This window comes from Penicillium riverlandense (assembly GCF_028828495.1).
Source record: "Penicillium riverlandense strain IBT 135883 chromosome Unknown utg000001l_segment0_segment0, whole genome shotgun sequence".
Taxonomy (NCBI): Eukaryota; Fungi; Ascomycota; class Eurotiomycetes; order Eurotiales; family Aspergillaceae; genus Penicillium; species Penicillium riverlandense.
The window spans coordinates 3,060,945-3,084,363 of record NW_026643194.1 but is presented as its reverse complement, the minus strand read 5'-3'; the positions used below and the strand labels follow the sequence as shown (position 1 = coordinate 3,084,363).

General features: G+C 52.7%; 11 protein-coding genes across 11 annotated transcripts; 6 read left to right on the top strand and 5 right to left on the bottom strand.

The window, feature by feature from the left end:
- Positions 1-368: 368 nt before the first annotated feature.
- On the bottom strand, positions 369-2,846 carry N7474_001256 (uncharacterized protein; the record flags this gene model as incomplete). The annotated part of the gene is made up of 1 exon (XM_057192671.1): positions 369-2,846. One exon carries the CDS (start codon positions 2,844-2,846, stop codon positions 369-371), a length of 2,478 nt encoding a protein of 825 aa, XP_057057624.1.
- A 218-nt stretch (positions 2,847-3,064) lies between these two features.
- Positions 3,065-3,714, top strand: N7474_001255 (cytochrome c oxidase subunit 7; the record flags this gene model as incomplete). Its single annotated transcript, XM_057192670.1, has 5 exons — positions 3,065-3,093; positions 3,289-3,367; positions 3,450-3,510; positions 3,566-3,597; positions 3,685-3,714. The coding sequence occupies 5 exons, from the start codon at positions 3,065-3,067 to the stop codon at positions 3,712-3,714; spliced, it is 231 nt and encodes a 76-aa protein (XP_057057623.1).
- A 1,040-nt stretch (positions 3,715-4,754) lies between these two features.
- On the top strand, positions 4,755-7,067 carry N7474_001254 (uncharacterized protein; the record flags this gene model as incomplete). Its single annotated transcript, XM_057192669.1, has 6 exons — positions 4,755-4,825; positions 4,882-5,038; positions 5,091-5,146; positions 5,209-5,570; positions 5,658-6,550; positions 6,612-7,067. The coding sequence occupies 6 exons, from the start codon at positions 4,755-4,757 to the stop codon at positions 7,065-7,067; spliced, it is 1,995 nt and encodes a 664-aa protein (XP_057057622.1).
- Positions 7,068-7,189: 122 nt separating this feature from the next.
- Positions 7,190-8,810, bottom strand: N7474_001253 (kynureninase; the record flags this gene model as incomplete). Its single annotated transcript, XM_057192668.1, has 4 exons — positions 7,190-7,665; positions 7,718-8,195; positions 8,243-8,580; positions 8,642-8,810. The coding sequence occupies 4 exons, from the start codon at positions 8,808-8,810 to the stop codon at positions 7,190-7,192; spliced, it is 1,461 nt and encodes a 486-aa protein (XP_057057621.1).
- Positions 8,811-9,442: 632 nt separating this feature from the next.
- Positions 9,443-10,809, top strand: N7474_001252 (indoleamine 2,3-dioxygenase; the record flags this gene model as incomplete). The annotated part of the gene is made up of 3 exons (XM_057192667.1): positions 9,443-9,736; positions 9,789-10,388; positions 10,441-10,809. The coding sequence occupies 3 exons, from the start codon at positions 9,443-9,445 to the stop codon at positions 10,807-10,809; spliced, it is 1,263 nt and encodes a 420-aa protein (XP_057057620.1).
- Positions 10,810-11,516: 707 nt separating this feature from the next.
- yaf9 (YEATS domain-containing protein YAF9) lies at positions 11,517-12,370 on the bottom strand (the record flags this gene model as incomplete). Its single annotated transcript, XM_057192666.1, has 3 exons — positions 11,517-12,205; positions 12,257-12,281; positions 12,338-12,370. The coding sequence occupies 3 exons, from the start codon at positions 12,368-12,370 to the stop codon at positions 11,517-11,519; spliced, it is 747 nt and encodes a 248-aa protein (XP_057057619.1).
- A 188-nt stretch (positions 12,371-12,558) lies between these two features.
- On the top strand, positions 12,559-13,581 carry horA (ubiquinone biosynthesis protein COQ11; the record flags this gene model as incomplete). The annotated part of the gene is made up of 4 exons (XM_057192665.1): positions 12,559-12,604; positions 12,657-12,711; positions 12,765-13,105; positions 13,160-13,581. The coding sequence occupies 4 exons, from the start codon at positions 12,559-12,561 to the stop codon at positions 13,579-13,581; spliced, it is 864 nt and encodes a 287-aa protein (XP_057057618.1).
- An 80-nt stretch (positions 13,582-13,661) lies between these two features.
- Positions 13,662-14,657, bottom strand: N7474_001249 (pre-mRNA-splicing factor SYF2; the record flags this gene model as incomplete). The annotated part of the gene is made up of 3 exons (XM_057192664.1): positions 13,662-13,709; positions 13,759-14,394; positions 14,460-14,657. 3 exons carry the CDS (start codon positions 14,655-14,657, stop codon positions 13,662-13,664), a joined length of 882 nt encoding a protein of 293 aa, XP_057057617.1.
- A 232-nt stretch (positions 14,658-14,889) lies between these two features.
- N7474_001248 (uncharacterized protein) lies at positions 14,890-16,779 on the top strand (the record flags this gene model as incomplete). The annotated part of the gene is made up of 1 exon (XM_057192663.1): positions 14,890-16,779. One exon carries the CDS (start codon positions 14,890-14,892, stop codon positions 16,777-16,779), a length of 1,890 nt encoding a protein of 629 aa, XP_057057616.1.
- Positions 16,780-20,271: 3,492 nt separating this feature from the next.
- Positions 20,272-21,261, top strand: N7474_001247 (velvet factor family protein; the record flags this gene model as incomplete). The annotated part of the gene is made up of 1 exon (XM_057192662.1): positions 20,272-21,261. One exon carries the CDS (start codon positions 20,272-20,274, stop codon positions 21,259-21,261), a length of 990 nt encoding a protein of 329 aa, XP_057057615.1.
- A 447-nt stretch (positions 21,262-21,708) lies between these two features.
- N7474_001246 (uncharacterized protein) lies at positions 21,709-23,258 on the bottom strand (the record flags this gene model as incomplete). The annotated part of the gene is made up of 2 exons (XM_057192661.1): positions 21,709-22,725; positions 22,785-23,258. The coding sequence occupies 2 exons, from the start codon at positions 23,256-23,258 to the stop codon at positions 21,709-21,711; spliced, it is 1,491 nt and encodes a 496-aa protein (XP_057057614.1).
- Positions 23,259-23,419: the final 161 nt, after the last annotated feature.

The following is a 23,419-nucleotide window of genomic DNA, read 5'->3' as shown; positions in this document are numbered from 1 at the left end:
TGTTTATTGATTGCACTGAGGTATAGAAGAAACACAGAGGGATGTAGGAAATACTGGGAGTCGACGAACAGTTAAAAGGGAGGTGGAATGAATTAAAGGTGGCGATCCCCACTGGGTCCAGGCCGCGTTGCCGTCTCAACTATTTTTATTTCGCGGTTTCAGACGGGTGGGCCTGCAAGAACGACACTGCCTAGAAGGACAATTACGCAGGACGGCGGATTATTATTATGTGCTATGCTAAATAGCGTATTGCAGACAGGGAATTCTTGCTGTTCAGGCCGCGTAGGCCAAGTAAACAAACACTCGGACGCGAGGAGAGGGCTGTTATCGATAATGGTTGATGCGGATCTATGTACATCGCACGCTGCCTAGAAAGTAGTATATTTCCTCCTGACGTATGGTCCTCTCCACTTCACCCGGGCTGTGCGGCGCAGCGACAAGGGCGACCGGTGCGGATACGCCAAGAGCTCCGGTCTCGACTCCAACCCGCCAAACAGCGACGACTTGCCCCAGGCGCGAAAAATATCCAGTATCAACCGCTCCGGGCTCCACAGGTTGGACTCGCGCACTCTGCGGTTGAGGCGGCGCGCAGAGAGTCCAGGTTGATTAAAGAGCACGGCGAGGCGGGATCGACACGCGCGGCGAATCCAGGCTTCGCGGAGTCGGACACCGGCCTGCTCCAGCTCTCGGAGGAGGAGAATGCCACGCACCCACGGAACGAGCTGCTGCGGATTCGTCTCGGGATGGATGCGCTGCTGAAAGCCCCATTCCACAATGGCGTATTGCATTTTGGGGCTGAAAATGAGATCGAGCATGAGTTGGTCTCCGCCATACTTCGGCCGCAGTGAGGCTGGTCGGGAGGGAGAACGGTTCGCCCAAAGCTGTTGATACCGCTCTGCATGAGGCCCATACTGACGGGCCAGCCATCGACAGCATTCTTGCAGTTCGCTCCAGTAGTGCCCCATGCCTAGGCGCTTCAGCAGTTCCACCCAGATCGAGCTACTGACGTTGGTCCCAGCGGGAACCACACGCTGCAGGATCTTGAAAACGAAAAGAACCTCATCGCGGTCGGAAATTCCTGGACGTGTGGGTGGACGGTGTCCCACCCGACGAGGTGTGAGAGCTTGCTGGACCATAAACTCCATGCTGTCCTGGCTCATGATCTTGCCACAGAGAGTCATTTCATCCACAATCTTGGATGCCGTACGCCATTCCGCGGCAGCAACATGTTTTCGAAAATGAACGTCATAGAGGCTCTGTCCGTCTGGAAGGATTTCCGTGAGGATGGCCAATGACAAGTTGTACTGCCGCGAGTCCTTTGCGATGTAGTATGAAACGAGAAGCGACTCCTGCACGCGGGCGTCCTCCACCGCGTCGGGATGTTGGTCGCTAGAGAGAAGGTCGGAAAGGAGGATAGAGCGGTTTTGCGCTGCCAGCTTTTGGATCAACTGTGAAAAGACGCTGTTTCCCACTGAGATGCCAGATTGCTTGAGTTTTTTCAGCTTCTCCAGAATATCGTGGCTGTCCTTTGCTCTCGCAGCCATCTCACGCAGCGTGCGTGGACCAATTGCTGAGACGCCGAACATTTTTAGGCCAGCAATGATAGTTTCAATATTGAGAGCTTGAGTGGCGAACAACCGGGCGCCCATATCGTCCTTGAGAGGCTTTTCTTCTGGTATATTCTCTGCGTTTTCCTCTGATCCTTCAGCGGATGTCTCAGCCAGAAACCTTTGATCGGCATATTCTTGCAGTCGCTTATATGCTCTCTTCTTCGAGATATGGTACGCCCAATTCAACAACGGCTGCATCTCCTCGAGACTCCGAGGATGGTCCCCGCGTTGGACCAAAAAATCATGCATCTTAAATGCCTCGGTCCCATAGCCATGCCGCAAGAATGTCGTGATCACAGGTGACCAGATGGAATGGCCATCTGTTGTACGGCACATATCATTGAAGGCCTTGATTCCGGGATGAGAGGGTGTCTCTTCTTGGAATCCGTTCAGGGTAATCGGGAGCGTCCTGGCGGAAGATGATGGAGATAGAGCCAACGGAAGAATCTTCAGCAAGTCATCGGGGTTCCTGAAGTGGGTATTTTGAAGCTGACGGTGGTATTCAACGGCCTGGTTCGACATTCCGCGGTCGAGGAGCCCACCCACAACGCGTTCGTACAGTTGGGACCAGCAATCGCCTTCCCGTTCACAGAGACTGACAGCGTAGCTCACAACTTCTTTGAGGAGAAGCTCCCGTTTCAGCCCAAGATCCACAAAGCTCTTCCAGAAGAAATCTGCGCGCGGCCCGGTTACGGGAAGACAGACTCCATCCACCCGTACTGTCAAGGCCTCCCATATATCAACCGTCCCTTTATCCCCATAGCGGCGCTGGCGAAACCGCAGAAGCTCTTCCCACAAGTCGAAGTTGTTTCTGTTCTCCGGCTGGTCGACGAGACGTGTTCCTAGGTCATTGGTGTGACCAATATCTGATTCAAATTCGAGCGCCTCCGGCCGTAGTCCCAAGTCTTTTGTCGTGTATTTGCTTGCTTCAAGATTGTCGGTGTGAAAGGTAGGCACAGCGTTCTCGATCTCTCCCGTGGGTTCAATCTCGTGGACGGGAAAGCTCATCGGCGGTCTTGTACGATGTGTCGGGTAATTCTTTGAGCGCCGTACTCCACCATTATGGCTCCCAGCATGATCGACCTGCGCTGGCTGCTGCGAATTCGCCCGCGACTGGCATCGCAAGCACCGATGCGTGTAATCCAATTGCTCGATTCCAGTGGGAGTTAATGCGAGGGATTGCAGGATGGAGACGGAGGACGGCCTCTTCAGTAAGCGAAGAAGCGCCGGGCGCATGAGGAGAGAATTCGCTGACGCTGGACGAAGACCATCGCTCAGCTGGCCCTTCGTTCTGTCCCGTCTGGTTCTTGGCCATCAAGTTCAGGCAGTCGTCTGACTCATCAGTCACGTGCCAGCTCCCCCGAGGACCACCGACTTCATCTGCTTTCGCTCTCTCGTCTGCCACACGCTCGCCCGCTCTCCTCTCTCACCGTCTCCCTCCAACCACCGCCAAAATGTTCCGCACCGCCCCTCGCATGGCCGGGTACGTTCACTCCCACTCTTCCCGCGCAACTCCGTCGCACACAATGCCCCCTCTGACCCCCCATTGAGGGCGTCCGACCGTCGAATTCCGGTCCGAGGTCATCGCGACTCAATTGAGCTTGACGCTCAACACTGCTGCACCCTCCTCTCGCTCAATTGATATTAAATGCTAATGATTTCTTTTCTGGTCCCACAGGTTCGTGTTCCGCGAGAACCGCGTTCCCTACTACCAGCGTCTGTTCCAGAGCCACGATGGCAAGCGTCAATGGTACCAGGTCCGTCTCCCGCCGAAGGCGAAATATACCACAATAATCTCGGCACTGGCAATATTCTGACATGAATCTTGCTGTCTTCCAGACTTCCCGCTCCGGCTACCTCGTCTACCCCTACCTGATCTCGATCTACGGTCTGGGTGCTGGTGAGTAAACCCTGCTCTTGGACAGTCCATGATCACACCGCTGACCAGGTTATAGCTACCACCTACGCCATGTGCCGCATGGTTCTGGTTAGTTCCGCCTAGCCTCCTTAGACTTCGAGCAAATGAACATTTGCTCGCATCTATGTTACCCACAAATACTGACCATTTTAATAGGGCCACAAGACCTGGTTCGGTGAGAAATAGATGATTTCTCAGACTTGCAGTCGCAATTGACTTGCATTTGTTGATGGTGTATTTCTACTCCGGGGAATGGGCTAGACAGGGTGGCAGGCATGGGTGATTTGGGCTGTATATAACCAATCCAAGCGCCGATGCTCTAGCCATTGCCTCTACACTAAAATCAGAAAGATTTTCTTTTGTTTCCTGATATCTTGGCACGGTTTTCCTTTGATTGTAGCGTACCGGGCACGATCATATCTCTGGTGGGATCAACCTCCGCCATTGTCGTAGTCGTACAGATACCCAAGCCCATGTTTCAAACAGATAATCCTGATATGTTCGGATTCCGTTTAGATATAGGGCCGCGATCCATATTCAGTTCTATAAACCGGACATAATTCAGGAGCTAGGCCGATATCATAGATCTTCAAAATATATATCGACCAAATCAACCGTTAAATGATGCTGCACCATACAATTGCCATCCAAATCTTCAGTAATGAATATATCATTTCCCCGAATTTATCAAATCAGAGCAAATCATCCCATACACACTATGAATACCGGGAGCTACTTTCAACCTCGTGCGGGGTGGCTGTGAATTGGATCTAAGCCGCGCTGCTGGCCTGTGTAGTATGTACGTTTCTCTTACCCCAAATTATTCCCAATCTACCATCCTACTCCACTTCTGCAGCCAGTTACTCGATTGGCACTTATCTAAAGTATCAGCTTCAAGTCACTGAGCGAAGCGAAGGTCATGACTTCAGATGTTGCATTATTATTGTGCCGCAAGCGATGCTGAGTCATCATTTTCAGTTGTCGATTCCTCTTAGGCGGCGGAATTGTCCCTTCAATAGTTGGATGTTTCTGCCTATTAAAGCCCCAGGAGGAGAAGCCCGGGAATAATCGGTTGATACAAAGCTATCTTCTTCTGCGTCATGGAGGCTTGCCGCCAACAATGATCATCTCGACGACTACGCATCAAGGTCTGCCACGCGTCAAACACTCGGATCATGGCTGCCAGTGCCGGGGATGATGCGTTTTGACCATTTGTTCTACTAACCATGGATGAAATGAATTCAGCAAATACTGAGCGGCCTGCTAAGCGGGTCCGTCAAGCCTGCGAGCCCTGCAGGTATGGCGCTCCACTTAAACAAATACTACGGATCATTACGCTGACTGAATCTACAGGCGCAAGAAAGCTAAATGCCCAGGAGAGCAGCCGGTCTGCTCTCTGTGTGCGCGACTGCGCCAGCCATGTCTGTATGCGGACGAAAGGCGTCGCTCTACGGCCCCGGAGGAAATCTCGAGATCTAATGCCCCAGACGCACGTGGTTCTTATGCATTGGTACTTTGAAATTCACTAGCTTCATCCTCTACCATAACTGACTCAGTTGTAGGATGACAGATTGCGAAATATGGAAGGCAAATTAGGGCAAGTTCTTGATATGTTAGGGTGCGAACGTTTGCCTTGCATCTTGATATTGGCGTTTACTTATTTAATTTCACATGTTATAGTGACAAGGGCGCCCAGATAACTGCACAAGAGCCGTATCTGGCAGGGCCAGAGCCATCTCGTTCAAGCCCATCTATCGTCTTACCACCTTTGGAGGAGATCCTCCCAGTAGCGGAACTGTATCTGCTCTATTGTGATTCCCAGCCTCTTCCACTATTCCATCGAGGCAACTTTCTTGCGAGTCTGCAAACTCGCGAAGTCGAGATTATCTATACCGTGTTGGCACTAAGTCTTCGGTTCTCGGATCGTTCTCGTCAAAGGACTGATGATTTAAATAATCTGGTCAATGGCTATGCCGAAGTGGCTCGGGGTCTGGTTATGAAAAGAGTTTCCGAGGGCCCAGTGGAGTTGTCGACCCTTCAGTGTCTCTGTCTCCTGAGCTTGGTGGACTTTACGAGCAAGTCTTTCTCTCTTGTCATTCCTTGAGCACAGCTAATGAGACCCCATTCAGATGGCAATACGCACCGTTCCAGCATCCACAGTAGCCTTGCAATGAACCTTGCCCAGTGTGCCAATCTCGGCGCTGATGCGCGTTCTACAACAAGTCATATAGTTCGCGAAGAGCGAAGACGCTGTTACTGGAGTATCTGTCTTCTCAAGCGACTACATGGTGGTGATTTTTCCATTCTAGACCCTCCAGAAGTTGGAGGTCTTCCTTACCCGGAAAGCCCAAGCCGACCTGCACGGCTTCTTTCGCCCGGACCATCGGCGCTGGAGATACGCAGGAGCGACATGCAAGATCAAGGCATCATTGCCTATGTGATCATGCTCAGCGAAGTATTCGCAAGAACTGCACGATACGTGCGACTACACGGACGGCCGAGCAACGTCCCGCCGTGGTCTCCCCATTCCGAATATTCAAAGATTATCGCCTTGCAAATGGACCTCGAGACACGGATGCCCTACACCCACCGCTTCAAGCCAGCCAACCTTGGCGACAGATCTCCGGAGGAACTACAAGCCCACCGAGAATACTGGGGCCCATGGTTTCTAAACCAGTTCATGTACCACACCAGTTTATGCCTGCTGAACCATCCGCTTCTGCTCTCGTTAAGTCTTCGAAATTTTCGGAGCAGTATCCCCGAGATCTTCCTCCAGCATACTTCCGATTTGATATCCTCGCACACAACATGGATTATCCATTTCATCAACTTCTTCGAGGAGAAGAGGTTCCTGGTGTCGGATCCCCTGCTGGGATACAGCGCTGCCGTGGTGGCAACCATCGAACTGCAGCTGAGTTTTACCGAGAATCCAGCCATCCGGGAACAAAAACGGGACAGATTTACGAAATGCGTCAAGTTCGTGCAACAGATCGGTCAGAGGTGGCCACATATGGCGCGATTGGTATGTACCCCGAGAAAATAACATTGTGATTTCTAGCTAACGACAAATGTGTGAGATACAGGCCCATAGATTGCAGCGACTAGAAGACGCCGTCTCAGCCACCTACCAATCCGACCCAGGCGCCCAGAACCAAAGTCTTCTCATTGACCTTTCCCGCTTCTGGGAGATCCTGGAATACTCCTCCAACAGCGATGCGGATTCTGCTCGCCGTTTGTTCGGCGATTCGCTGTATGCAGGACGCCCACCGGTAGCAGCAGAGGTGTCACAGACTTCGCCGTTGCCGGAACCAACCCGTTTGATCACTCATGAAGAGGAGCGTCCCAGTCCTCGAGCTGGAGGGCTTGGTGCCAACGCCACTTTTTCTGGCGTGCAGGACTATGCGGTGGGCTCGGTGATTTCACCGCAGCATTTGAGTCTCTCGAATGATGAGTTTTCTATTCTTGCTACGAATTTTTTCTCCCAAGGACAGGAGTTTCTGCGCAGTGGGGAGAACTGGGATAGTATAGGAAATTTTTAGAAGAGAAAATACGTATTTTCATCTAAATGCTATGCTTGTTATTGCTAGAGCTTTGGATCTGTGCAATGTATTTGTATTCCTTTCATAACGACATACAACACCATGCTCCAGCTATGCTATGTTCATGCCGCTTTAGAAGTAATAGATGCAGACGCCATGCTATCAGCCAATTTAGAAGCAGCTCCCTCTCCCAACGCACCCTTGAGCACCTCCACAAACTTCCAGACTTCACTAAAAGTGTTATATAAAGGCACAGGAGCAACACGGACGACATCCGGCTCTCGCTTGTCGCAGATGATTCCTGCATCCTGAAGGCGCTGGGCCACGGTGTGCAGAAGTCCAGGTTTGAGCAGGAGACTCAGCTGAGCACCCCGAGCATGGGGATCTGATGGAGTGATGATGGTGAACTGGCGAGTCTCTTCCGTGGTGTCTTTTAGGAGCAGGTGTTCCAGATACGCAGTCAGCCTCAGAGACTTCTCGCGCAGAGCGGCTGTCGATGTCTGATCGAAGACAGACAGGGAAGCGCAGAGCGTGGTGAGGTCGATAACTGAGGGATTGGAGACCTGGAAGCCTCCAGCACCGGGGATTGGCTTGAATTCTGGGACTTGTCAATGCTTTGTTGGTCCTGAACGGAAAAGAGGCGAACTTACTGTTGTCCATCTTGAAGCGCACCGACCGATTACCACCATACCAGCCCGTCAATCGATGCCGGAATTTCGGAGCGTCCTCTCCAGCGCTGTAGTCTACTTGCCCGTGCCTCTCGTGCACATAGATTCCACCCATCGCACCGGGCCCTGCATTGCCGTACTTGTACGTACACCAGGCGGCGAAATCGACATTCCACTCGTGCATCTTCAGCTCGACATTGCCGTACGCATGGGCCAGATCCCAGCCGACCGTCAAGCCGCGTTCTTGGGCGTACTTGGTGATTCGGGGTATGTCAAACAGCTGCCCCGTGTAGTACTGGATGCCAGGCAAGAGAATGAGCGCTGCGTCACTGGCGTGCTTGTCGATATAGGCCAAGATCTTTTCCGTCGAGATCTCATACTCGCCCTCGTCGGGGCCAATGAGAACCATGTTCTCCTTTGAGCTGAGGCCATGCCAGTCAATGTGCGACTCGATTGCGTACTGAAAAGGATGTTAGTAGTTTTCTATCGGCCAGGTGAGAAACATACATGATCACTAGGGAAGGCCTTCCAATCCATTAAAATCTTGCGCTTCGTCTCAGTCGGCTTGTAGAAGCTGGCAAGCAAACAGTGAAGGTTCATGGTCAATGTGCCCATGGCGGCAACCTCCTCTGGCGCCGCACCGACTATCTTAGCCATGGACGCCGCAGCCTGCTCGGACAGGAGTTGCCACTCTTTCAGCGGCGAATCTTCAAGGGCATTGAAATGACCACGGACGCCGATGGACGCCCATGTGTCCAGCTGTGCTTCCATATACTTGGCCACAGCCTTGGGCTGCAGGCCAAGAGAGTTGCCGCAGAAATAAATGCTCAAGTCCTCCGATAATCCTGGGACAAACAACGGTCAGTCAGACCGATATTCCAATACAAGGCGGGCGGCAGGCGTTACCTGGCTTGGCGAGCTTCTTCGTTGCCAGATTCGCCTTGGACGGGATGATGAACTGGTCGCGCAAGTCCCGCAGAGGGTCTGCAGCATCAAGGGAGGCTGCATACTCCTTCGACGCTGCCTCAGCAGGGAAGACAGGCTTGGGCGCCTTTACACCGTTGACACCGTTCATCATGAACAAATTTGACGGGATTCAGGTGATACTGGTAAGAAGAAGCGTAGAGGAATGCACAGGCGACACACTCCCCCGCCCGTAGCTTTTTATAGCGCATTCCATTCGACCTTCGAGCCCAACCCGGAATACGCATCCGCTTCCGTGTACGATCCGTCCCCACAGGGACTGAACGACGTCACTGGCCACGTCTGCCGACCATTTATTTGTCTTGAAGATCGAATGTGATATTGTGATATTGGGTGATATTGAAGGAATGACCAAACAATAATTGAAACCCTAACTCTATCTCCCAACTACCAGGTCCAGGTATCACACCCACCCGCCTCAAGCCCGGTTCGATCAATACTGGACCCGAAGGCGGAACCCGGAATTGTGATCCGGCCCTGTATAGATGGATATTTTGGCAAATCAACGGGGCCGATGCCAGCCGCCGTTGCAATACGGTCCTGGATTCTAAACAGCCGTTGTGATTCAAATAGGGCAAGCGTACGCATATCTCGCAAACTTAACTTATATAAACGTATCGTTTCCTCGACTTTTCACTCTGTCGTTCTTTATATCTCATTATCACCACCGACGAAGGTTTCAGTTATCTTTGATCCTGGCAAATTATCACTCTGCCCTTCACAATGCTGTTGTCTCCTAGCATCAATCTCGATGACTTTGCCATCTCAACAGAGCATGGTTTCCTCCCGGACGGTCTTCCTCTGCCGCAACTCACCCAGCCCTACTTTGCCCCATGGGAAGACCTCGCCAGCCAGCTCCCGCATCTCATCCAGACCGGACAGATCCGCAGTCTCATACACAGTCTCCCCATCCTCTCCCCATCACACCTCCGAACAGAACCAGAGTGGCGACGAGCATACGTCGTCCTCGGTTTCCTCACGCACGCCTATATCTGGGGCGGCGAGAAACCCAAAGATGTGAGCCAGCCCTTACCTTCAACCCTGTCTCTATATTAACGATGTAACGCAGGTCTTACCACCATGCATTTCAAAACCCTTCCTTGAAATCTCCTCCCACCTCGAACTGCCCGCCTGTGCAACATACGCAGCCCTAACGCTCTGGAACTACAAAAGCTCCGATCCAAAGTCCGAGCTCACAAACCCAGACACCATCTCCCTCCTCACCTCCTTCACAGGAACAAGAGACGAAGAATGGTTCATTGTTATCTCTGTCGCCATCGAAGCCCGGGGAGCGAAGCTGGTACCCCTGATGCTCGATGCCATCGCCGCGGCGAACGCGCACGACGCTCCGCGGCTTGCCGCTCTGCTGTGCAGATTCACAGACGGCCTGCGCGAACTCAATGCGATCCTAAAACGCATGTACGAGCACTGCGCCCCCGCAGTGTTTTTCCATCAGCTCCGCCCGTTCCTTGCCGGCAGCAAGAATATGAGTACTGCCGGCCTGCCGGATGGCGTGTTCTATGATGTTGGTGCTGGCCATGGCGAGTGGCATCAATATAGTGGAGGCAGTAATGCACAGAGCTCGTTAATCCAGACATTTGATATCTTTCTGGGTGTGAATCACTCTGCTACGGCGGAGATGCGGCCCTCGGGAACGGGGTATATCCAGGTAAGTTATACTTCCTTTTCACTTGGGACTATGCGCTAACTAACTCGCCTAGGAAATGCGTAAATACATGCCCGCGCCACACAGACGCTTCCTCGAAACTCTATCTGCGCTCTCCACCGTCCGATCCTTCATCATGAGCTCACATGCAGACTCCCCGGCAAAAGAGGCATACAATGCTGCGGTCCTGACGCTGAGCGCTTTCCGAGACACGCACATCCAGATCGTGTCCAGGTATATCATTACTCCTGCTAGGAGTCGCGCGCCGGTTGAGCAAGCGAGAAGTAATCGAGTAAATCTCGCGTCGCCCAGTGCCGGGGCGCAGAATGAGACGAATCCGACGGGGTTGTATGGGACTGGGGGAACTAGTTTGATTCCTTTCCTGAAGCAGACGAGGGATACTACTAAAGCGGCGACGTGTTAGAGTTGGTTTGATTTGTTGGACGGAGGTAGAGTCTTGCTGGCGGGATGGATGTTTATGATTTGGCCTTTTGGTTTGCATATATGTGCGATTTTCTTATTGACACCGTCTGATTGAAAGTATGAAATACTCGAGAATTTAGTCTAGCACATAACTCATCGCTTTGATTTGTGTGCTGCTTAGTATGGCACCCCTAGCTACAACGAAAATGGATGCTCTATGAAGAGGAAAAGGCCACATAGCACATGAAATTCAGGATGTCTCAGTCCCAGACACAATAGATCACGGTCATATTTTGGTAGGGGTTGAACGAGGGTAGCAAATCCTCCATCCCGTACCTAGCGGAGTGCACATGGCCTCAGGGCATGCTCGTACTGGATGTGGTTGAACAACTGAGCGGCTGAGAGAAGGGATTCATATCCATGAGCCAACTCGCGGCGTTAGTCGTCGCGCGGTTGGTGCACGCCGCGAACAAGCTGAGGGGCGTCACCTCGTCAGCCTTGTGGCTTCCAATTGTACCTGCCATGAAAGGATCATGATTAACAGACAGATGGAAGATCCTCTCTCAGGTGGCACCATTCACGTTCTGTCCTCTTCGGTGCTCAGAATATGATTTGGAATCTCCGCACAAACCAAGTCGGACCATGTTGCCCGTGATTCGTGCTCTTTCCAGACTCCGCATGATGCATGACTGAACCCAGCACGATAGATCATCTCTTCTTCGTAATTGCAGGAACACCTTCGGTTTCACGCAACTCCGCCAATCTCTTCTCCCGCTCCACAAGCCGCTCCTTCTCCTCCGTGGTCATCTGCTCAACCGTCTTAATGGCCTCGCCCAACCGATCAATCTCTCTATTCTCCGTCGTCCGAGCATATGGATTCTTCGGGCTCTCAGTCAACGGAATCTCCGCAGTCCGACTCTGCGCCATCTGCTTGGCATTCTTCCCTTTGCCCCGTGGCAGTTGTGCCCCCGAAGGACCTCCGGTGAGAATCTCGTAAAAAGGCTCAACAGGCTCGTTGAACACAATCTCCTCGTAGTTCTGGCTCACGACCACTTCGCGGCGCTCGCGCATCCCCTCTGCATCGGGTCCGTACGGGTGCAGTTTCAAGCTGTGCCACAGGGTCTGGGGTTTCTCGTTCGATTCCGGGACGAAGTACAGCTTGACCTGGATCTCGAATTCACCCCAGCCTGTCTCGACGACTTCAAAGGGCGGTTGCTCGATCGTGCGCACGCTCTGTGCGTAGGTCTCGTGGAGTTTGAATTGTACCTTCTTCAACCAGTAGGAGATGTCTTCGTCGTTGACGCCCTTGACGAAGATGCGCCATTGGTGTGTGTGGTCCACTGGCGCGTTGGCGGGTTTTTTCTCTGGATCGAAGGGTTGCGCTTCGGTTCCAAATACTGTGATCGATCGTTAGGTTTTGGTTGGCTAAAGTCACGATGAGGACATACTGAATGGTCGGTACACTGAGACGCCCTACGACACTGACGGTAAGCTTGTTTGTCTCGGCTTTCGAGGGGTGGAACACGAACCCTGACGCGCTTGTTTCCCGGAGCAGACGGCATACTGCACAGTTGGATAGCAGAGTTGATCTGTTGTTTGTTGAGTTGGAGGGAAGAGGTGTTTGGAGAGAAAGAGTGGAATTTATGCGCGACAAGCATTCCCGCACACGTGACATGATGGCATGAAATCACCAGAGCTTCGCTGCGCGTTTTCTCTTCTTGACTTTTTTTCTCCATTTCTACACTACACCATGGCTGCCAAACGATTGGTCGTTGCAGGAGGGAGTGGCTTCTTGGGTTTGTCGAAACTCCCATGCCCGTCAGGCCACGCTGCTAACCAGCCCACCAGGCTCTAGGATCTGTAAATCGGCAGCAGCAAGAGGCTGGTCGGTAACCTCATTAAGGTGTGTTTTCCTTTCCAACAGGAGCTCCGGATTCCCAATGCTCAGATCTGCAGTCGATCCGGCGAACCACGATGGGAGACTGTTACAGATTCGCGCGAACGTCCGAGCTGGGCTAGCTCAGTCGAGTGGGCAAGGGCCGATATGTTGAAACCCGAAAGCTATAAGTCATTCTTGAACGGCGCTTCTGCTGTCGTTCATACAATGGGAATCCTTTTGGAGGCAGATTACAAGGGTGTGGTGCAAGGGAGGGAACCAGTCGTGAGCGGCCTGCAGCGAGCCTTCAGCTCATCGAAGCTGGGGAGCCAAAACCCGCTATCAAGGACCGAGGGCGAGGAGCTACATCCAAAAGAAAAGGACGGGCAATTGACCTATGAATTGATGAACAGAGATTCCGGTACGTGTCAATCCGAGTTTGTGATTCTCAGACAAAAGCTAAGTTGTTGGATAGCTATTGCGCTGGCCCAGGAATCGTCGAACGAACATGTCCCCGCCTTCGTCTACATCTCTGCCGCCGCCGGGGCACCGATACTGCCCGCCAGGTATATCACGACCAAACGAGAAGCGGAACAAACCATCGCTTCCAACCTTCCCGAACTCCGAAGCATCTTCATCCGTCCCAGTTTCATGTATGACTCTAGTCGCAAATTCACACTGCCAATCGCACTGGGCGGCTTTGTTGCTTCTGAGGTCAATGCCTTGCTCGGGAACAAGCTTGGATTCCTGGGGGCCATGGCCGAGAAACCTCTCAAAGTCGATGTAGTGGGTGATGCGGTGGTCGAGGCATTGGAGGATGAGTCCATAAAGGGAGCAGTGGGAACAAAACAGATCGAGGCGCTGGCAACAAAGGCCTGGAGGAAGTCGATGCTTTAGGTCAACTGCATTGGGGTAATCCTCGTTTAAAGTCTGCTTGACATCGGCACATGTATTATATCTTCGTTTTCGTGATCGCATTAAATCATGGTTCCACGCTCGAAACTGTCTCGAATTTCGGTAGTATACTATGGAAACGTTAGTGCGCGCATATCTCAGCGACGGGGCCAAGCATACCTTGTTGTAGAACCGAGCCAGTTTCTGGTTGAACTGCTTGTTCTTGTCGTTGATGTACGTGACATCCGCCTCCTCGTCGCCACGGCGCTCCTTGCGCTTCTTCAGACGCACCTCCTCGGCCTTCTGCAGATCACTGACGAGTCTGTCCACAGCGGCGCGGTCTGGCTTGCTGTCGGTGAAACCAACCGAGTCCGCAGTAGAATAGAAGCTGCCGTTTTTGTCGACGGCAATCATCTCTCCATCGCTTGTCTCCACGATCTCCAGATCACCGTTGGCGGCAGCCTTTTCAATAGCGGCCATCTTTTCCTTTTCATAGGCTTCCAGGTTCGGCGCTAGCTCCCTCATCTGTCTCTTGTAGACTTTCTGCGCATCTTGGGTGTAGTCTTGGAATGCCACATTGTCGCGGTGGCGCTGCTTTTTCTCCATGCGCCTGTCCCATTTTTCCGACTCGTCCACTGTCCAGTCCCAGGCACGTTTGCGCTCAAAATCCTCCCCTGCAGCTTCGGTATCGGCTTTTAAAAGGTTATGTGAGGCAAACGCATGCTTGCGAGATAGCGAATGCAGCAAGGCTGGGTCGGTGGCTAGACGCTGGGTCTCCGCCGCGGTCTCCTTGAGGTTTCGCTCTGCTGCGGATTTCTATCGTTTGAGTCAGTTCCCGAAACACGCGCCGGATGATACTCCACGTTCGATGGATGACTTACCGCGCGGGACTGTAGAGCTTTGAATCTTTCCTGTCGTTCACGCGCCTTGGATGCCGCGTCATCTTCTGACTTCTCGGGCTTCGATTCTGAGGCGTCTTCGACGGGTGTCTCCTCGGAGGGAGCCTCCGGTTGCTCGTCAGGACGTGGTGCAGCTGCGTCTTCCTCTACTGAAGGCTTCGAACGTCGTGTCTTCGGCATGTCTAAGGTGGTGAAAGGGGTGGTGCTGTGTAGTGTGGATGTTGAACAGACTAGACGTAATCAGAGTCTGAAGTGACCATGGACTCACCGCTCCTTCCACCGCCCTTCCTCTGCCCGTCCAAACTACCCCAGCTTCTGTTGGTCCCCTTATCGCGCGTTTATCTCTCTCCACCCTCCTGGATTGGGCCACCGTGACCTGAATGGGGGTTATCTGCCGTCACCCCTAGCAAATATGAGAGGGTCTTCCTCTTGGGCTGCGCTACATCAGTCAAGGCGACAACTTTGCGCCCGTCGCCTTCTTCCGCAATCAGCGATTCGCTATCACCATGACTTGTCCACCACCGTCAGCGAGGACGCGAATGCCAGACCTTCGCCTTCCGAATTGCTTCGGTTCTCTGTAACTGGCGCAATTGAACCAAGATACGAGCCACAACCAAACCTGTACTTACAGGAGAGTCTTCGTGGCCTGTTCGACCAAGAATGGTATGCCGGCATTCCTCCTGGGCCTTTATGGAATTCCCTCAGAGGACTACCACTACCCCCGCAAAAGAACCAAAGGTTCATCTTGAACAACACTTCTCGCCTTTCCACGCTAAGGAGCATTGTTGAAAGATATGTGAATGATAGGCAAGGAGCTCAATTCCTGCAGAGCGAGGACTGCCGTCTTCTTTCTCATGCTCTCCGACGTTGTGCGCGCCATTACTCGGAGGCCGATATCGTGTTGGTATTACGTGACACTATTGCAAGGCTTCAAAGGATTGAGGCGCCTGTTTTGCCTCAACTCTACGCGTTGGGGATGCGTTATGCAATGCTTTCCCTGGATGCTTCAGCCCTCGCACACTTTGTGAAGGACTTCAGTCGTCAGGGACATCGAAAATTAAGTGACAAAATGAGCACCATGGTAGCCGAACCCGGCTCCAAAGTCCTCTCTGCTGCCTATCTTGAAGATTCACGCTACGATTCAAGTCCTATGCTTGCCATGATCACGGGAGAAGGAGAAGCTGGGTCGCAGAACCAACCCAGACTCCACGATTTCATGGAATGGAATGTCTGTTATATTCAGATACTCGCGAGATTAGGGAGTCGGGCACCGCTACAGGACGCATGGAACTACTTAATGGACCATGGACCTGGAAAAGCCCCAAGTGATCAAATTCGCGATTTCTGGTTCTCCTGCTATTCCGTCGTTTCTAACTTGATTTATGCTGGACGTTCCAGAACGGCTCTGGACTTTCTTGAGGACATAGCTCAACGCAACAGTAACAAGCTGCCTTTTATCCGCAGATTCAACTCACTGCGGATTCTGCTCGATGACCCGATTGTGGGCGAAGGGTTACCCCTTCTGATCACGGAATCTGAGTACATTCGGATATTGGAGAAAGAGGTCTCCAACATGGAGCATAGGATGGGCATTGAGTGGGATGGCGAGCGTCAGACACATACTGCCCCCAGCTTCACCGAGTCTACGAGACCGCCGCCATTTGGCGACGAACCACTCATCACGATCGATGGCGACTGTCAGGGATACGACAATCACAGACGTTTGTTTCATGAACTCGAAGCGTCTATGTTTTCCAAATCCCCAGAACCCTGGGGTAGAGCTGCGGACATACTAAACGATTGCGACGAGCACCCTTGCCACTTCGCCGACCCCACTGTCAAGAATGCCCCTTGGCGGGTTCGTTTCTTACCGCAACACTCGCCAATCGAGTTTTCGGATTCCCGGCTTCCCGTCTCACACGACTCGTCTAGACCCTGGACTCCGTCTACTTTGGGGTTAATGCGCGCTCACCGGATTCTGAATGGTGTCCCTCAGACGGGACATCACTGTTTACATCTGATGCAACTGGGGACAATGGAGGTTCAGCATTTTGAAAACAGCCCATGGGAGCGTACCGGATATATCGTGACCTGGGATCGCATAAACGGCAATTTTCTCGCTCTGAATGTCGGGCAGAGCACGGGAGTGATTGATCCCGGACCGGCAACGAAATCCGGTCCGTTTGGATCGGTCATGCCTCTCATGTTCGAGGACAGGCCGTACAAGGGAAGACTGCAAGTCGGATGGTTTACATCTGATCTTTACCTGGACATAGATCCAAGCCCCGATCTTGGCTTTTGATTGTCCGATGTATGTACAAAAAAGACAGGCATAGAGACTCCTTAGTGTAGATATGATCAAACACATTACCTTTGTTCACTCGAACCTGCCATCTACGACCGACTCAAGGGGATTCTCCGGATTTGCACCCTTCCAATCAGCCAGCCCAGCGGTGGAGATCGACGCTGATCTCGATCAATGCCTACCTTGCGTTCGCCGAATTCGAATACCGGTCACCTCTAAGCCTCTCTGGGTCGCACCACATGCATCGTATTTTGTGTCGTATGCACGGACATTGATCTTTCATATCTGCCCACGTCACTTGGGAACGACGATCAACGGGCTGGCAGCGCAGGCCCATCCCTTTGGGAACGGCTGTTTTCAAGGTTAATCCTGTCTTTAGGCCTTAGAGCCTTTTTGTTCACCAATCTGCCTTCCTAGCACAGAAACCGGATTCATCTGCTAATGCGACCCGAGATCCGCAAATCGCGGCTAATTTATTCTTTTCAATCTATCCTTCGAAATGCTATATCCCTACAGTGACTTGCTGACACGCCGGCTGGTTGCTCCGCAAGGCTCCAGCGAGGCAAGCATTCCTTTGTCTGCCGATCACTAACTCTTGGCGCTTCCTTCTGGGGTCTATCAGCGGGACCTCGGGTTCTGTACTGGTCGTTCCATGGATATAGTTCCCAGCCAGCCCAGCCGTTTTTTAGCGGGGCGGATTCAGGCACGACCCGTCATGGGGGTCATTTCCAGTATGATTTCCAACTATACAGTTTTCTGTCGCAATTGCGGGCCTCAAGGAGCATCGGCGGAATGAAAGTTCAAGCGTTGCCGTTAGGGGGCAGAGCTCAAACTCTGCTTTGCAGAATTTGCAGAGTCGGTGGACTGCGCTCCGTGTCTACCCTTGACCAGCCAACGCGGATTGGCCAACTGCGATGCATTATACGACTACTTTGCAACTGTTCTCTTTTCAAGATTCCGACAGCGGTAGTTCTCAACCGCCCTGTCCCTTGCAAACCATCCCGGCGTGGCGGACTCCAGAACCTTGCACGGCTGACAACTCAAATGCCACTTCGGGTGATCAGGCCAGCTCATGTGAAAAGAAGTCTGCATGAAAAATAATCCAAAAATTGTGATTCCGGAGGCCTGTAATGTCAGTTGGTGACATGCTGCGAATTCCTCGGTTCGTAGAGGCTATTGCATTGCAGATCTGATCAGATACATACATTAACCACGTATCTGAGTCCTAAAGGACAGTTGGCGCACACCCAACTAGAGAGAGGCTTGGTGGCCAGACCGCGCTGCCATGAAAGCTAATACTCTCACTGATTCCTGGAAAACAGAACCGTGAACTTCCCGAAACTGACAGCGTCCGAGTCTCCACGAGGGGCCGTCGAGAGGTTTAACCAGCCCCCTCGCATGCGGGACCCCCGACATTGACCATCAGCACTCAGGATCAGAGAACATCATTAATACATAGAAGCCACCGAGGTAGTTTTGAGACCTCCGCTGTGGACTCTGGGTGGAATGGAACCGGGATGTAACGAATGGAGATGCACGATTGCCGACGGACAATCACGCCACGGATGTAGTTCGTCTCCAAGTGCCGACTGTTTCGAGGAGCAGCTATGAGTTGAACTACACAGTGGAGAGCTGGCGACTAGTTCAGCCTAGAGGTTAGTCGGTCAGCTTTCCGACAGAGATCGCCGGTAGCAAACCGCTGCTCCGGCAATCCGGCGGAAATCTCTCTCCTTTGTGTCTATGAAGCGGAGATCTGAGTTTTTTTTCCTGCATGCTTCAGCTAGGGCCCGTTCTGCTCAACCTAGTTCGTTACCAGCCAACCGGCCAAACACCATCCATCACAAAGCCCGTCGTTGGGCTGCCTTGCCCAGAACCCCTTTTTTTTTTTTTTTTTTTTTTTTTTTTCTTGTATCTCAAACGATATCCATCACCATTGATGGTGTTACACAGCCAGGGAGCCTCGAGTTTTGGGAAAGACAGGTGTGATTGAATCCTGACCGTCTTTTTTGGTCTTTTTGGGTTTTTCTTGCACCCGGCTCGGAGCTCCTCGGGCGTTAGTTGCTAGCAGGTTCCGGAGCCCTCAAATAGGCTAGTTATTCCCCACGCACATCTACGCTCGAGACACCCGCGGCTTTTACTGGTTCTCCTTGCCCCCTGGTCTCGTGGCGAAACCCGCGCCCGGCCCGTTCCCCACGGGTCTTCCTTTCTTTGGGGGCTGTGATAGTGGACCAGGTGCGCCACCAGTAGTAGTATGTACTGTAGAGCTGATGGTGCTTGGTGCAAACTAGTGCTAGAATAAATAGGGAGCCTAACAAATAATAATAAATCGGATGTCGCTCAACACAAGCGTCCGCCGGTTTATCTCTCTACCATTCCCAGCCGAAGTGACTAGGGTGAATACGTCCAAGGGACACACACCCAAGGAAACAAAAAGGGTGGAGGGGAGGAATGTGGCAGGGGTGGGATTTCTTTTTCTATTTCTCCTCCCGCCAGGCAACTGAGCCAGGGTCGCACACCGTTCCCTATCATGCCTTCTTTGTGAGTACATACTACATACATGAATACATACGAATGTGGCGGAGTTATCAGATCCCTACTCTTTGTTTTCCCTGCAGAATCCCAGAACATGCATTACATCATATCTTCATTTGTTAATTGCGGTCCCGGCTCCGAGGCAGACATATATAGACATCAGTTTTCCGAGGTATTCCCTCGTGGCTGATCTGACCGCTTCTATTTCGCGCGAATGCCTGCCTTGCAGCGAGCTGAAACACGCTGGCGGGCACATCTACAAATAGCAAGAATCCCAACCCGCTCCGTCGGGGTTCCGTGACCGGATAGATGTCGAGGCCGCCATCGCAACAATGGGGGCATCCCACACCCGAACGGACGGCCTACTTCGATTCGGGCCGTTCACAACAGCCCCGAATGCCCTATCCGCCATACCCCAGGCATGAGCCTCGACAAATCCTGCCGCAGAACCCGGTCTACGATCGTCCCGTCCTAACTACGCCGCCAGGGCCCCGATTGCCCGCGCCCAGTGGCCATCTTCCGGACCGGGGTCCCGACGCCAGGTATGTGGTCTCTTCTGAAAGTTCACGGCATCTTTACCGTCAGTCTATGCAACAAACTCTGCCGCTACGGGCTCTTAACCGCGGCACTGCGAATACCGATATACTCGGTTGCCCCAGCCCGTACGAGGAGGTGTCAAGTCCTATGAGCCATGGCCGCGACTATGATGGCTGTCGGGGGTACGACCTGGAGTCACTGTACAGTCCCTTTCTTTTCTTTTCTTTTTTCTTTTTCCTTCTTTTGTTTTCTTCTTTTGCCATTCTTGCATTGCAGCAGAAAAGTCTCGACAGCGATGGGCCAAGGCGAAACTAAAAAGGTCGTTTTCACGAAACCCCAACACCAGAAGAGACCGCGCAATGGCCGCTAGACACATGTACTCTGACATTGAATCTCAGGCACAGCAACAGCTCGACAACAATGCCCAGTCCCGTCCACTCGGAAAAGAGCGCCGCCGCACCATGCACAAGCAGTGCAGCTCCGTCCACCAGGGCGAGCAGCAGCAGCCACAACGAACCACCGTCAAGACAAAGATCACGGCCAACAAGCTATAGCATGCCGTTAGGGTTTGATAGGCTTCTTCATCACCTTCCAGCATCATCACCGCCTCCTCCCCCTCCACTACCACGGCAACCACGCCGCCCATCCACACAGTCCCGCTACCACCTCCATGTCCGCCAGCAGCCCGAAGCCGCGCGAGCATGCGGCGCCGGCGACAGAGACCGCCGCCCCGTCGACCCGCCTCCGATAGTGCAGATCCTCCTAACAGACTTCGATCCAGTCTCGCAAGACGATCGCGATATCCTGCAAGACCCGCGATTCACCGTAGGCTGTCTGCTCTTTCCCGTGTCGTCGTCTTCCCCATGGGCGGAGCCCACCGACGCAGACCCAACACGCTCCAAGCGCAGTAGTATCAGCGAAGGAGGCGACGGCGTCGCCCGTTCCGACGATACCTTCTCCACGCCCTTGCTTTCCGGCAAAGCTTTCATGTCCCCCTTCTACGTGGACGAAGACCCAGACCCGACATCCGCACCAATACACCCATCATATTCCCCGTCCGGGGACATCATCTCCAGAAACACAAGCAGAAGAAGCACGCCATCCTCCTTGTCACGGCCTCACATCCACCCACCAGCAACATTCTTCATCTTCGCAGACCTCTCCATCCGCTCGGCAGGCCTGTACCGGCTTCAATTTCGGCTCATGAACTGGGGCTCCGTCGAGGATACGGGCCAGTCCATGCCTATTCTTGCGGAGGCGTGGTCGGAGCCGTTCCGCGTGTATCCCGCAAAGGATTTCCCGGGGATGCAGGACTCGTCGAATCTAGCAGAGGGGTTGAAAGCTCTTGGATTTGTGGAGCTAAAGACGAGGGGGAAGGGGAAAGGGAAGGGGAGGAGGAAACCTTATTGATCTCTTGCTCTGGTCTGTTATTTTTTTCATTCTGTTTCTCGATTTTCTGTGGGCATGGTCCTGAGAATGGGGTGGCGTTTACTCCACTTTCTTTCTTTCTTATTATGGCTTGAGAACTCGTGGGTATTGCAGCGCCGGGAAAGAAATGTGTCTCGGCCGCTCTCTCTATCTGGTTGGTTAGTTTATTGGCCTGCATTTTCTTACGGACGGGAACATAAGGACGGAGCTCAGATGGGCGGTTTTGTTTTTCGGTGCCTTCAAAGGCTAGAAGGGGGCAAAAGGAAAAAAGAAACGGACATATATTATAGAAGGAATGCTTGCACCATCGTAGAAATGGGAATAACACACACAAACACAGAAAGTAGGTTTTGGTATAATACATACTATACAAGCATTAAAATGACAGGTGCTTCTGCGACGACATACTAACGTCCAGTCCTGCTTTGATCATGGTACAGGCAACATTGAGCTTTTGATATCAGGCTCATAGGTCGGGTCTTCCCACCCGTCACGCAACGTCGTTAAACCCATTTTCCTGGCCAGCATAGGATCATCGCTTTGTAGATCAATGAAATATTGCGCGGCGCGCCAGTTGTGTACCCGTCGATGCAGGATCGCCGCCATCAAGGCCGGGATGCGATTGCTGCTGTTGAGTTCCGTAGCCACCTCGTACCATTCAGTAGCCAATTTGGCGTAGGTCTCGCGATGTATGAAAGGATCGATCTTCTGACGTATCCGTTCCTGCAATGGCCTGAACAGCTTTTGGAGAAACCGTTCAACGGGATTGGTGGCGGGGCTTTCCCAGGTTCTCTCGCTGCGCGGATCATAAACATGCTCCGAGATCTTGTAGTAGTAGTTGGCTAGTCGGAAACAGGCATCCGGGTTGCCGGCCATGGCAGCCTTGTTCATGCACTCTTCATACTTGTCCTGCTCGCCCCGTTGCCACAAAACGGCAGCGTACTTGACCAAAGCATCGGAGTCCTGGTACTTGATCGCAGCTGTTTCAAGGATCTGATCGGTCATCTCGTGGAGCTGTAAATGCGCGGTGATAGTGGCAAGCAGAGTCCAGGGTGACTGAATATTTCTGCCCAGCGTGATATCTTCCCAAAGCGGAGGCTGGACAGCCGTTGGTTGCAGATACGGAAAGATTTCCTTGTCTAGCAGATCACGAGCCTCTTGGTTCTTCCCAAGTCTTTGGAGAAAATGCGCTTCAAGTAGCATAGCGGGCGGGTAGCGGTCTTGCCGGGCGAAGTTGGTAACCATGTCGGTGTATGGGGTCCGTTGGACTACTTTTTGATTTCTGGCTTGCTGAGCCGCGAGAATAACAACGGCAGCCTTGGCCTCTGCATTGGCGGATGCCCGAAGAAGCCATGCCTGCCAAAGCTTGCTCGAGTTGGAGTGGACGTGTCCGATTTTGTGGACGGTGTCAACATCTACCGCCGGGTAGCAGGGTCGGATCAGTGACTTGGACCAAAGCAAGAAAGATAGGGATAGAATTTACCTTGAGATATAGATCGGATCACCTGTTTGGTGGGCCCAGCTGACTTAGTCGACGCTTCAAGCAACTTGACTCCTATATCGGTAAAATCTTTCAACTTGAGAGACTTGGGCAGCATACCCGCCTCCGTGGCGGACTTGTGGAGTGACTCTGCTTCGTACCGAACCTCTGCCAGTTTTTTATCGTAGTCTTTCCATACGATCCAACGGTTGTTGTCCAAGAATTCCGCTGATCGCTCCCGCTTCTGTTTCCATTGCGCGTCATCCACTCTGGGCGATGGTTTAGGGCCTTTCCGGAGAGCTGGACGTGTGTGATGAAAGGGTCGCTTTGTCGTGCGGGAGCTGATGAGTTTACTGTGCTGGTTGGAGAGAGCGAGAAGTCGCTCGGCTGGGGAGAGGGGGTTGCTCGCGTGCGCTGGACAGAGCACATGGGTGGTTGAGCCGAGGCCTCGACGAAACTGGAGCCATTGTTGCAAAGGCGTTATTCGTCGGACGGGCATGGGAGGCGAATTCGCCGTGGGTGTGAGAAGGGGTGTGTGTGGTAGCAACTGGCGGGTTGAGGTGGGAAGGGACGAGAGAAAGTTCGCGGGATCCGGACGGAGTTTTGATCTCAATTGATCCTCAATGCGAAAATGTATCCAATGCATCCATCCAATTGAGC